Source organism: Myotis brandtii, unplaced genomic scaffold (genome assembly GCF_000412655.1).
Source record: "Myotis brandtii unplaced genomic scaffold, ASM41265v1 scaffold230, whole genome shotgun sequence".
Lineage (NCBI taxonomy): Eukaryota > Metazoa > Chordata > Mammalia > Chiroptera > Vespertilionidae > Myotis > Myotis brandtii.
Window position 1 is genome coordinate 1,312,062 of NW_005358650.1, and position 13,025 is coordinate 1,325,086.

General features: G+C 37.1%; 1 protein-coding gene across 1 annotated transcript in view; it reads right to left on the reverse strand.

Moving 5' to 3' along the window:
• The window catches only part of LOC106726137, a 97,792-nt gene that overhangs the window by 57,134 nt on the left and 27,633 nt on the right, over positions 1 to 13,025 (reverse strand). The window contains exons 6-7 of the mRNA XM_014539862.1: positions 12,215 to 12,316; positions 3,542 to 3,652 (exon numbers count right to left, since the gene is read on the reverse strand). Coding sequence (XP_014395348.1) covers positions 3,542 to 3,652; positions 12,215 to 12,316 — 213 coding nt within the window. The remainder of the gene's footprint in view (positions 1 to 3,541; positions 3,653 to 12,214; positions 12,317 to 13,025) is intronic.

A 13,025-nucleotide genomic window follows, 5' to 3' on the forward strand; every position in this document is an offset into this window, starting at 1 on the left:
ATGATGTTAAATGCTCATCTCCTTTGTTTCAAAGTGTGGCATAGAAGTCCAAGTATGTTACGTATCCATTGGTCAACCAGACTTCCTCTAAATATTCTCTACCACACAGAACATTGATTATTTGTAGACATGTATTCTTTTGCATATATTTGAGGATAACTTTGACAAGCTACTCAAATATGTTTAATAAAATTTAATTATTCATTTTATTAATTTGGGGAGAATTAATATCTTTACAATGTTTTTCCACCTATAAAGATAACTATACATCTCCAGGTACTTATGTCTTCTTTTATGTATTTTGGTCAAGTTGTACATTTTTTTTTTTTTAACAAAGTCCTTGTAGTTTTTTTGCTATTTTTAATCATATATTCGTGTCCTTTTTTTCTTCTTTTTGGTTATTACTGGTGTAGGTGAACACTACTGATTTTTATAAGGAGATCTTGGTTTGGTCAATATTTCCCTAATTCATTCTAAGCATTAGTCTGTTGGTTTTGTTATAATTATATAATCTGCAAATAATAATGGTTTTATTTCTTTCCTTCTAGACAATACACCTTTATTTCTTTTTTTTGTATTATTGGATAAGTCAGGACCTTTGATATTAGATGAACAGAGGTTGCTAAAATTGGCATTACTCTTCTCAATCTCAAAAAAATATGTCCAAAATTTTTCTATTAAATGTTTTGTTGTTGTGTACATTCTTTTATATACTTTTTCTTTCAATGGTTAGATTTTTGGTAGCTTCCCTTTACCAAGTTATGAAAAGAAACTTCTGTTCCTATTGTTTAGAGAATTTTAAATAAATTTGCTGAACTTTATTACATGATTTTTTATTCTATTGAGCTAGTCATGTGATGTGTTTTCTTTAGTCCATTAATGCAATGAATTGAGTTAAAATATTTTCTTATGATAAGCCATCTTTACTTTAAAGCTGACTTGATTATGATGTATTATGTGTAATTTGAATAAACAGCTTGATTCAGATATCTACTCTTTGTTCTTCCACTTCATCAGTAAAATGGATATATTTTTTCATCGTATATTTATCTGGTTCTGGAATCAAAGTTATAGTAATCTTATAAAACGAGCCAAGGAGCATTCTCTCTTTCCCTTTTCCTGGAAAAACTCTATAGAAGAGGAATTACTTGTTCTTTGAAAGTTAAATAAATTTCACCTATAAAAGTGACTGGTATTTTGGGCTTTTGTATGGTGGATGGAGTAGGATGGAAATGTATTATAGTCTGTACCAATTTTCTATCTATTCTCGCACTTACTTTGGCACCATGAATGTTTTTGGAAAATATTTTTATCTATCTAGTTTTCAGATTTATTCTTATATAGTTCAAAGTAGTATTTAATTGTTTTTAAAACTATTTTTCTATTGTTTCTATTTTATTTTATTTTGTTTATTTGCATTTTTTCTTTTTATTATTTCTCAGTCTTAGAGATGTGCGGGAGATGGAGTCTGAGAAAGGAATAACCATCTCCCTAATCCAGCTGGGCTGACGCGCCACCTTATGTTTCCACTGCCTGTCCATAACAGGTGCTTCTGTTTGTCTGGCTTTCAGTGGTAGGGGATTGACCACTGGGGGCCAGAGGGGAGAAAGTGTCCCCCAGCTGTGCCCTACATGAGGCGTTCAGCCCTCTTCTGCTCTTGGCTGTAGATCCCACTCCTCCGAACATCCACAGTGACATTGTCTTCTCAAAAGTTTCTTACTGTCCTCACTTGAGAACATCAGATCTACAATTTGCCTTTCTGCTTCTGAAGCATCTCCACTGTTGGGTTTGAGAAGGAGTGGAGACACAGGGAGGGTGAGTGTGTTCTTGGGGAAGGGAGACCAAGGTAGGGTGGAAGCCAGAATATAGCAGCAGGGAAACCCATCGTACAAATGGCTGCCAGGAACAGCACAAGCGAGGGTGTTAGATTTAGCTCTTCTCTCAGTATCAGTGTTCGTTCGTCATCTTTTAGAAATCTGAAAACCTTCCATTCAAGTTTTAGAGATGTTCCATTAACTGATATAGTGAGGCTGAATGGTTCAGTATTATAAAGAACATCAAACTTCTTGGGGGAAAATAAAATAAGTCCTACAAGTGTAAGTATTACTAAAATCAGGTTTTATTTAACTCAGAAAATTGGAAAAATAATCATTTGTGACAAAGAACCTAGGAAAAGGTAAATCCAAAAGCAATGGGATAAACTTCCCGTATTGTATGGGATGCTACCAATTCATTGGTACAGTCATTACCATATTATCTTGATTCCTCATCTGCACATGCAGGACTCACAAGTAGTTGTGCACATGTGACCTGATCGTGTCCTTGGGTTCCTGGTGCACCTAGTACAGTGATGGCGAACCTTTTGAGCTCGGCGTGTCAGCATTTTGAAAAACCCTAACTTAACTCTGGTGCCGTGTCACATATAGAAATTTTTTGATCTTTGCAACCATAGTAAAACAAAGACTTATATTTTTGATATTTATTTTATATATTTAAATGCCATTTAACAAAGAAAAATCAACCAAAAAAATGAGTTCGCGTGTCACCTCTGACACGTGTGTCATAGGTTCGCCATCACTGACCTAGTACATAACAACTTCTTCAGAGGTAGCCAAATACTAAGCTAAATTCTTTCTTTAAAAAGGTCCAGAATAGCTTATCAGGAGGCAACATTTGTTAGTGATTTTCTGCCCTAGAGAAGTCTCTTGCTGTTGCTAACCCTCAGGCATAATGGCATCATGAAAAAGGGCAAGTGATACAGCTCAGCGAGTGGCACCTGTGGCCTATCTCAAATGCTCACATTTTAATATCGCTGCCTGATAATATACTCCAGGGGCGGGGAGGTATGCATGCAGCCTTTGGGAAGCCAGGCATAGGACACCCCACCAAAGAAGCCGGTGATGGAATAAAGCATTTGCCAGCTGCGTACTTTTAGGTCTGTGTGGAGGTAAAGATTTGTAACTTCACACCAAAGGAAGTAACTTGGTTTGCAGAGAGGAAGATGGTATTAGCCTTCCCATAGAGTTTAATGTGAGTGGATACAAGGGTGCGTGCGGGGCATGTGTTATTGTCCTCTTGGTTCCATCCGTGTCAGAATTGCTTTAAGGGCAGGCTTCAAGTGGCCCTAGGAGAATCTGTAAAAACTTTAAGTTGTAATTTCTTCATTTCTTTCTCTCTCTCTCTCTCTCTCTCTCTCTCTCTCTCTCTCTCTCTCTTTAACTTAAACCCTGAGTCTCTTAACTCTAACAACTGATGGAAAGTAAGAAAAAAGGAAGAAAGAGAGAAAGGAAGAAAGAGACAATAGAGGGAGGGAATTTAAGGAAATATGTTGAATATGTGGAAATAAATAGAGCACATTTGGCTTACTGCCATTGTCTAGTTTCACTATTGTGGCTGGCTATTGATACAGAAGGTGCATGGGCAGAAATGTGATTTTATTCATATGAAAAATTACGTTGCCTCTTCCACCTGTTGGAACTCCCCGGTGAAGTGCGGCTCTGTGCTTCCTCAGATTAACTGTAGACTCTGTGGCTCTGCCTACCTTTCCTTGCAAGGTGCACAGCTTCTGCGTGCTCCGCACTGGTGACCTCGGTGCCATTGACAGCCAGCACCACGTCTCCGATCTGCAGTCCAGCTTCCTCAGCAGCGCTGTCTGCAAGAAGACAGACAACAAGGGTCTCATTGAGGCAGGGTCCCAAATTGAGTGCCCTGCTGTTTGTCCTCTTTTTAAAAAGCTCTTTCTCTAAAGGGCCTTTCTTTCCAACTTTAAACAATTGACTGTGTCATTAATAAGAAGGAAAAAGCTGTCCTCGCAGCCTCCCTTTCATTTCCTGGACCCGGTTTCTTTGCACATTCAGCCAGGCATCTACGTGGCCTCTTTGCAATATAATAGCAGCTGCTCAGAAACTCAATCTATTCATCCACCAGAAGGTTGAACTGCGAGTTCTCATTCCTTCATTGCTGCTAGGTCTCTTTGTAACCCTGAGAAAATCACTTAACCTCAATATCTTCATCTATAAAAAGGAGGGTGGGGGCAGCGCTTCGCTGCAGGATTGTTGAGGGAACAAGTAATTGAAATACTTATGAAGTTGTGGCAAAAACAGATCTTGGAGTAGACAGAGAAAAAAAGAAAAAAAGAAATAAAGAGTCGCTTTTGCTTTCATTGTATAGGCTCAGTTCTGAAAGGAAACCAAAAATAGCCTAAGCCTTGGGATTTAGGCTTTGAAGGGTGGGGAGGACCTATCCAGAGGCTATTTATTTTATCCTCTGGTTTTGTAGTATCTGCACTTCCTGTAACATACCTAATATTTTCTAGGGGTAAAAGAGGGCTTACTAAGCCATTTTAAGGTTAATTCATTTTTAATAAGATCTTCCATATATTTAACCAAGATTCCTTCACCAGCAGTTTAAATCTACTTTTTCTGCTACACTTCAGTGTGAACCCATTTCCTTTTTCTCAGCTCTCAGTGCCGGATGCATGTGCACGGTTCATGGACGTGCAGAGTATTGTGCAGAATTACCAGGCTGTCATTATCTAGGTTGTCATACCCTCCTCAAAGACTTTTAATCTTAAGCATGACTTAATTGGTGAGGTAACATGACTTTGAATATTTTTAGAAATGATCACAATTTGTCTACGTCTATTTACAATGTAGTGGGGGGAAGGTCTTTGCTGCTTGGATAAGCAACGGCCAATCAATGTGGAAAGGTAAGCGAAGAATAACATTTAATATATCCATTCATTTACATAATGCCACCCTTGTAATGAATTGAAGTATTATGGTATGGTTGATCATTGAAATGAATTCCTCTATAGTTTTAAAGGACTCAGAGGACTTGTTATGTCAATGCATTCTAAATCAAATTCTAAAATGATAATATAGATCCAGAATGACTTTTTAAAAAAATCAATTTTTGTGTTCCCTATGGCACCAAATATTAAGTCCTATATGGTGGTTGTCCATAAAACACATATTGAATGAATGAATGGCCCAAAAGTATGCCTTCAAGGGGTTTAGGATTCCCCTGGGGATGAAAAGATATGCACAATGAAAAAGAAAAGTAATTTGCAATGCAGTGAGTGGTAAGTGTAAAGTAAGTAACGAAGACAGTAGGTACTGTGAAACCTCAGAAAAGGGATTCTCATTCCCATTTGAAGTGGTTAAGAAATGCTTTCCAGAGGAGGTGGAACTAGATTCTCCACAGTGGGGAGTAATGAGGAGGTCAGGGTGGCAAAGACTGCTGGGTGTTCACAAAATGAATTCCTCTTCTACCTGAACTCAATAGTTGGACAGTTTTTCTCAGACTCTCTTGCAATTGGATAGGCACTGTGATTGAGTTCTAGCTAATAGAATGTGGACAGAAGTGATGTATGCCACTGCTAGGCCTGCCCCATAAAAACATCCCAGGAACCACCCTTCATACTCCTTTCCCATCTGCTGCCAGATGCAGATAGCTTCAAGGCCCTACGGCAGTGGTTCTCAACCTTCCTAATGCCGCTACCCTTTAATACAGTTCCTCATGTTGTGGTGACCCCCAACCATAAAATTATTTTCATTGCTACTTCATAATTGTAATTTTGCTACTGTTATGAATCGTAATGTAAATATCTGATATGCAGGATGTATTTTCATTGTTACAAATTGAACATAATTAAAGCATAGTGATTAATCACAAAAACAATATGTAATTATATATGTGTTTTCCGATGGTCTTAGGCGACCCCTGTGAAAGGGTGTACTTTGGTTGCAGGCACTTCCCCAGTAGTGGGTGTGCAGGAGGCAGCTAATCAATGTTTCTCTCTCATCGATGTTTCTAACTCTCTATCCCTCTCCCTTCCTCTCTGTAAAAAAATCAATAAAATATATTTTTAAAAATTAAAAAAATAAATAAAGCACTCTCTGGTGCCAATCACGCATGTGTTTCCATCTGTCATTGTCGATCGTGAATTTGGTTGACACATCTATCATAGAGAAAGGGCAAATAGTGATATTAAAATATTTCTTCTAATTAATTTCCTTTCAATGTTCACAAATTCGTGACCTGGTAACTAGTATAGAGATAAAATACTTTTTAAGTTATTTTCTTAAATATTTTATTTGAAGAAAATTTAGCTAAATTCTAAGGGAATAAATTCCTACATTTATATAAAAGTAGATTTTAAATGAAATTTTTAAATGTAGTAACATTTTCCTTTTTAAACATGATTAAATGAATTTATTAATTCAATTCTAAAATATTATATGAGTTATAAAAATATTAAGAATAAAGGCTTTATTAGGGACTTTTAGGTAAGAAGTAACTTTAAAATAGGGATATCTATAATAATGTCAAAAATAAATATAAAGAAAAACAAATTAACTTTAATACTCAAGACAGCTCTTTACATAAGTCTCATTCTATCTATTTATCATCTATCATCTATCTATCAATCTATCTATCTATCTATCTATCTATCTATCTCTCATCTATCTATCTACCTACTTACCTACCTATATCTATCATCTATCTATCCATCCATCTATGTGTTTCTCATGTCTAGTATAATCTCTGGCACATGGTAGGGAATTTACAAACTTGGCTAAACATGTGTATTTTTTGGTAATGCTAAAATAACCATGGAAGAGAAGATTGAAAATGTTTATTAGGCTGATAGAAAAATATGTTTGAAACCTAGGATATGTGATGGTCTGAGAAATGGATTCAGAATGTATGAAGAAAGGGACAAGTATAAGGAGAGAAATACAGAGTATTGAGGACAAATCCTTGATGAATAATCACCTTTAAGGAGAGGAGGGAAAGAGGAGCCAAAAAGGAACATAGAATAGAGATGGAGCAGATGGATCCCAGAGAACATGGAAGCAAGAATATAAGATCAGTGAAGGCAAGAGAAGAATTTCAAGATGGAGACTATGGTCCACAGTTCTACAGTGACACCACAAAACATTCCATAGGAATAGCTTTTTAAATTCCAGTCTATTCAAGAAGTCAAGAACAAGAATCTATGAAAGGTGATTAAATCTGGAGATGGGAAAGTAAATGATAAAGAATTTTAAGGGGTATGAGGAAAGTGGAAGACAAATGTTTGAGCTATTTGTGCTGATCAATACCTGCTAAATAATTGACTAGATAAAGTCATAAACTACTATAATCAAAAGGGTAAGTGTGTGATAATACATCTTGACTCCTAAGTAAACTCTGCCTTTAAACAATAATTTTTGACTTAAGGACTCCATCAATACGGAAATAATTCATTTTCAACACCTTTGAGATTTAATTCTCATACCATATATTTCACCCATTTAAAGCATATAATTAAATGATTTTTACTCTGTTCTTGGAATTGTGCTACCATCAACACAATATAATTTTAGAACATTTTTGTTACCCCAGAAAGAAACTCCCTAACCAATAGCTGTCACTCTCTATTTCCGCCAGCCTCTCAGCTGCAGGCAACTGCTTATCTATTTTTTTTCTCTATGGATTTGCCTATTGCGGACATTTCATATAAGTGAAATCATACAATATGTCATCTTTTGTGTTTGGCTTCATTGATTTAGCAAACTCTTTTTAAGATGCATCCACATTGTAGCATGTATTACATTTCTTTTAATTGCTGAATATTTTATTGTAAGGATATAGAACATTTTTTTATGAATCATCAGTAGATGGGAATTTGTATTGTTTCCATTTTTTGAATAAATAAATGCTGCTGTGGAAATTTGTGTACAAGTTTTCTTGTGGACATATGTTTTCATTTGTCTTAGGTATATACCTATGAGTGGAACTGTGAGTCAAATGGTAACTATGTTTAACTTTTTGAGATGTGGTCAAACTGTTTTCCCAAATGGCTGCACCATTTTACATTCCCATTGGTATTGCATACATGTTCTGGATTTCTCCACATTCTTGCCAAGAATTGTTGCTTCTGACTTTTTGATTATAGCCACCCTAGTGAGTGTGAAGTGGCATTTCACTGTGGTTGTCCTCTGCATTTTCCTGATGACTGTTGAACATTTTTTTATGTGCTTATTGGCTATGTGTACATTTTCGTTGGAGAAATGTCTACTTAAATATTTTACTCATTTAAAAATTGTTACAGTGTTTATCTTTGTATTTTTGAGCTATGAGAGTAAAAAGGATTCTTGTTTGTACTAGTAACGGTATTATTTTTGATAGTTTGTTTTTAGCTTTAATGATAGATGTGTGTTCCATTTTGCAATGCAACTTACAAATTCTCCCTTTATCTACTAATTAATGGTAGGAATTTGAGGCATTAGGACTTCTTGGAGGAGGGAGCTATTTCAAGGTGACCGGGCAATATACCATACAGATGGTTGCCCTACTTGGTCTTGGGGGCAGCTAGAAGTGTGTATCCTACATTACACAGGAAGGAATGACATGGTGGAAAAACAAGACCATTGTTTTCTAAGTTTGTTTCTCCAAAAGGATACTTGACTAAGTAGTTCTGGGTTTATAAAAAGTTAAATGCTGAGCTACTCTATCCTTTCATGCATATTTACATACAAAGCAGAATCTGAAAACCTTATAATTTAAAAAAGGGGCTTGTCCTTTTCATTAAAAAAAAAATTGTACTACAACAGTAGCATTTTAATTCTAGAGCTTCCAGAAAGATGGGCCTGTCCACAATTTCCTGTGTGGTTTGTCCATCCCTAAATGTATAGTTTTCTTTTCAAGTTTGCTTGGTATCAAAGTTGGAACATCTGGTTCTTTTGTTTATGCCAACAGATCGCACAAGCATTTAGTCTTTCATAGAAAATGTTCATGCAAATGCCAGCTGGTGGGTGTGGGCAATTAGTTATGTAAGCTACATGCAAGCTCCCTCTCTATATACTTATGGATAATCACTTCCATCCCACCTACACGTCTCCCGCTTTATCTTTTTATCTCCAGTGTGTAATTAAGCCTCTCTAGTGCATCCAGAACAATGTTTTGTGGTGTGAATGAGATTCTCAGAAGTGCTGAAAATATGTGTAATTTTGAAGTCCCTCAACCACTCATTTAGTAGATTTGACTAGACAATGGGTTTCAGAGGTTGCTCTTGAGAAACGTTTTAAAAAAGAAGTAGACTCAGCAGCTACATGAATCCCTGCCAGGGCAGCACTTTCTGATATTGAATAAAATCCTAGGTTAACTATGTATTGTACCATTTCTGCTACAGTAGACACGGTTCAGCTTTTCCTATTACAAAACCTCAAGGCCTCCTAAATACAGTCATTTGCAATCCAAACATTTTTGTTTCGCATTTGAATGGATGAGATATAGTTAACAGAGATTTCAGTTGAACAGTTGCAAAGGTATCAAAAATTAGAGATCATAATGTTTCATGAAACTGCATTTAGTTATTTTATCTAGAATGACAGGCACAGAGTCAAGTCTGTCAAGGTATTGGATATTTTGCAAAAATCGGCTAAACTTTTAAAGTCAGACCTATTTGATTTTTTAGAAAGAGGGGTAGTCATTTATTTTCTTTATGAATTAGTTTATTTCTTTATTTAAGACAGATTTTGTAAAGTCAGAGGTAGAAAGAGGAGAGTAGGCAAAAGGGGAAAAGGAAAGAAGAGAAAAATGGTAAGAGGAGGAGGGGGAGAGAAGAAAATGGAGTGGGAAGATGAGAAACATCCATAATACATTCCCCATGAATAAACATTTATATCCTTAAAGCTAGATGTCTTTTAAAAGTGTAGTGACAAAAACCAGAAGCCACTTGATGATAAAAAGTTGCCTGTCTTTGTGTCTATAAAGAAGTAATCCCACAATTGTTTTTTGTTCTTGTTAATTTGAAGGGCACTAAAGGGCCAAGTAAGGTTGACCTTGGACAAAATTTGCAATCTTTATCTTTTGTCACCTGAGTTCTGTCACCATGTTCCAATTCTACCCTTTCCACACTTACTTGGGGTTCATTCTTCCACCCCCAAATCCCCCCTACATTTGGGTAAATTTCCTCCCTTTCCCTTCCCTTAATAAGAAAATTATTTGTTAAGTCATCATTTACATATTTGATTAACTGATTAAACTTCAATTGAAATTCATTCATTTCAAAGTAAAAATATATCCATGCATTCGAATTTTGACATCTAACTCAGAATAAAAGGCTTTTTTCCCTGAAAAAAAAAATTTCAGCTTAATAACTTGGCCCTTTGCTTTCTATAAGTATTTTAGAATCTAATTTAAAAAAATTTACCACAAAAGCAAAAACTAAAACAGATATATTACTAGAATTTTAATTGGGATTACATCTACAGATCAATTTAAGGAAGAATTGACATCTTTACATATTAAGATTTACAAATGATACACGTTTTTTCTGCCATTAATTTATATGTTCTTAAATTTCTTTCTATATTTTGTTATTTTCAAACTAGTATTTGTCACACCTCTATTGGGATTGTTCCTATCAGTTTTCTCCTGCTTTCTATTCACACCCTCCATGGAGGTGTTGGATCTACACTGCCAACATACACCTTCAAGAGATGTGATGTGAGGTTTGTAATTGAGTAAAAGTCTTCAACTGCCACACTTTCTGAGCATCGCACCTCACACTAAGGCTACATCCTTCCCAGGAAGGTACTGTTTACGGCCTGTGAGTGAGTTGGAGAGGGTACTAGAGCCAAGCTGTTTCTGGCCATTGCGGACCTCAATCAGGGACCCTCTGCTGTGGAGCTTCCTATCAGTCTGTCTCAGAATTTCTCAGAGCTGCACTGCAGTTTGAGGTTCTTCCTATCCAATCCTGCTTCCCTCCCTCTCTCCTTTCACAGGTGCCAGCCCTGAATTATGGGTTGAAGGCTTTTCCATGCACTTAATTACTATTTTGATATTATAAATATGTAAATTTCTTTCTTTATAAACATCAGTGAGTGTGAAATAGATATCCAGGTTACTTAGTACATAGATAATCACCTCATGTTTAAAGGAGACTAAGCCTCTACAGGATTACCCCAAATCTGTGCCATTCAGCACCTGGCAAAAGTGATAACCTGTAAGACGTTTCCTTAGGGCAGGCCCTAAAACTAGAAAACCTAGCTTCATTGCTACACCAGGAATATCTCACAGATACTCAATATTTCTTTCCTCCATTCCCATGAACCGAGACTTGATTAGAAAATTCTGTTCATATAAAAGATAGTGGTTGGGCACATTGTTTCCTACCCACTGGTGCCACCTATGACTGAAATGCTGGGCTAGGAGGCACCAACTCCATTTACTGCGTCTGCCATCCCTGCTACCGGAGCTGGTAGCCAGCCACTTCTTTACAGATAGGAGAGCTGACTCCCTAGTAGAACCACAGAGCATACAGCAGAGGAGTACTGGTACCTGACTGCTGACAGGCCAAGGAAAGCGCAATGTGACCCTGGTGATAAGGGCACCAGAGAAGGGACTAGAGCACCAGGACAAAGCTGGACGGGTCATAATCCTGCTGGACGGCACTTCTCCCTTCCTCTCTGCCCTATGCTTCCCCAGCCCTTAGGTGGCCAGGGCTCGTCCTGTCACTCAACAAGCTTTTTGGGGCATCTACTCTGTTGCCTTTGGGATACTGCACGAAGTATTGAGGATAAAATAATGTGTAAGATATAGTTTCTGACCTTGGGAAACTCACAGTCTAGACAAGTACTGAAATGTAAATAAGAAACCCGCTAGTGGCCCTGGGCCTCCCTCTGTGATAATCTCATTCAGCCTCACCTAATGCGTCATGTGGGTGTGGACACCTTTATTTTATATGCCTCCCCGCCTTCGTGTTCTGGCCTCAAAGCATTGATCTCACATTACTCTCATGTTATAGATTAGGGAGCAAAGGATCCAACTTTCACTAGGCATCTACTAATTCTTAATTTGCTTGTTAGAAAATAAGGAGATCTGAAAAGCTGTAGGGAAATAATTCAGGGGGAATGGAATGCTTCCCAGAAAATATTAAGTACTAATAAATCAGCAACAGCCTACTCCTAGGTTGTTATTCTTTGCAGGTAGGGTTAGTTTTTGGTAGGGAGACCAGTGCCCTATGTATAGCAGAGGAGTATTTTCCATCAGGAAAGCATGTCTTATAAAAAACATCTGGTCATGTTGTGGGCACCTGTCAATCACCATGAGTTTCTGATAGACTGAAATTTAGAAATTGCTTCTATTGCATATGCGTGCTTCACAGGACTATGATATCAAAGGCTATTTAGATTAAAACTGCTAGAGTGAGACAACTTACTAGCATCCACTTCTGTTACCACGATTGGTTTGGAGAATTGAATTTGGAAGCCCCAGGGGCAATCATCAGTTCCTTTGAAGAGCCTTAGGGTTCGCTCTCGAACTATAGAGGAAGCAAAGAGGACATTCTTTTGAGTTCATCTTTAAGTACCATAATTATAATTATTAAAATGTCTAGTATTTACTGCTTGTTTATTGCATGCCAGGCCTAAATAAAAATGTTTTAAACACTTTACAAATATTATCTAATTTAATCTTCTGATTAACCTGTTATTATATTTTTGGAGAGGAGGAAACTGAGGCACAGAGAGGTTAAACAAGTTGCCTGAGTCACAGGGTGAGGAAGGGATACTGCTGACGACTCTGAGGCAGCATGACTCCCAAAAGGCAGCTGAGCCTTACGGGTCTGTCACTCAGATCTGTCAATAGTGGGACATTTATTTCAAGGTAGAAATAAGAAAACAGAATTCTTAGCCGTACATTTAGGTCTTATAGAAATCCAAGAGTGCTGAACAACTGAGCTTCTCAGAAAGAAACAGAAAAGGCTGAGCCTTGTAGAAACTGTAACTGTAAAGTTGTGATGGCTTCAAGGTGGAGAGTTCCATAGACTTCACATAAGAATCCATGGATTTTTACATTAGTCCACGGATCTTTACTTAATGTGGCTCAGCCACTTCTCAGTCTGCTTTTCCATGTATCTTGTCCCCTTTCCTTTTGCTACCTCATACAGTCTTGTCTCTCTCTCTGTGTGTGTGTGTGCTCGCATGTGTGTGTGTATATATTAATATACTAATGAAAGGGTAATATGCTAA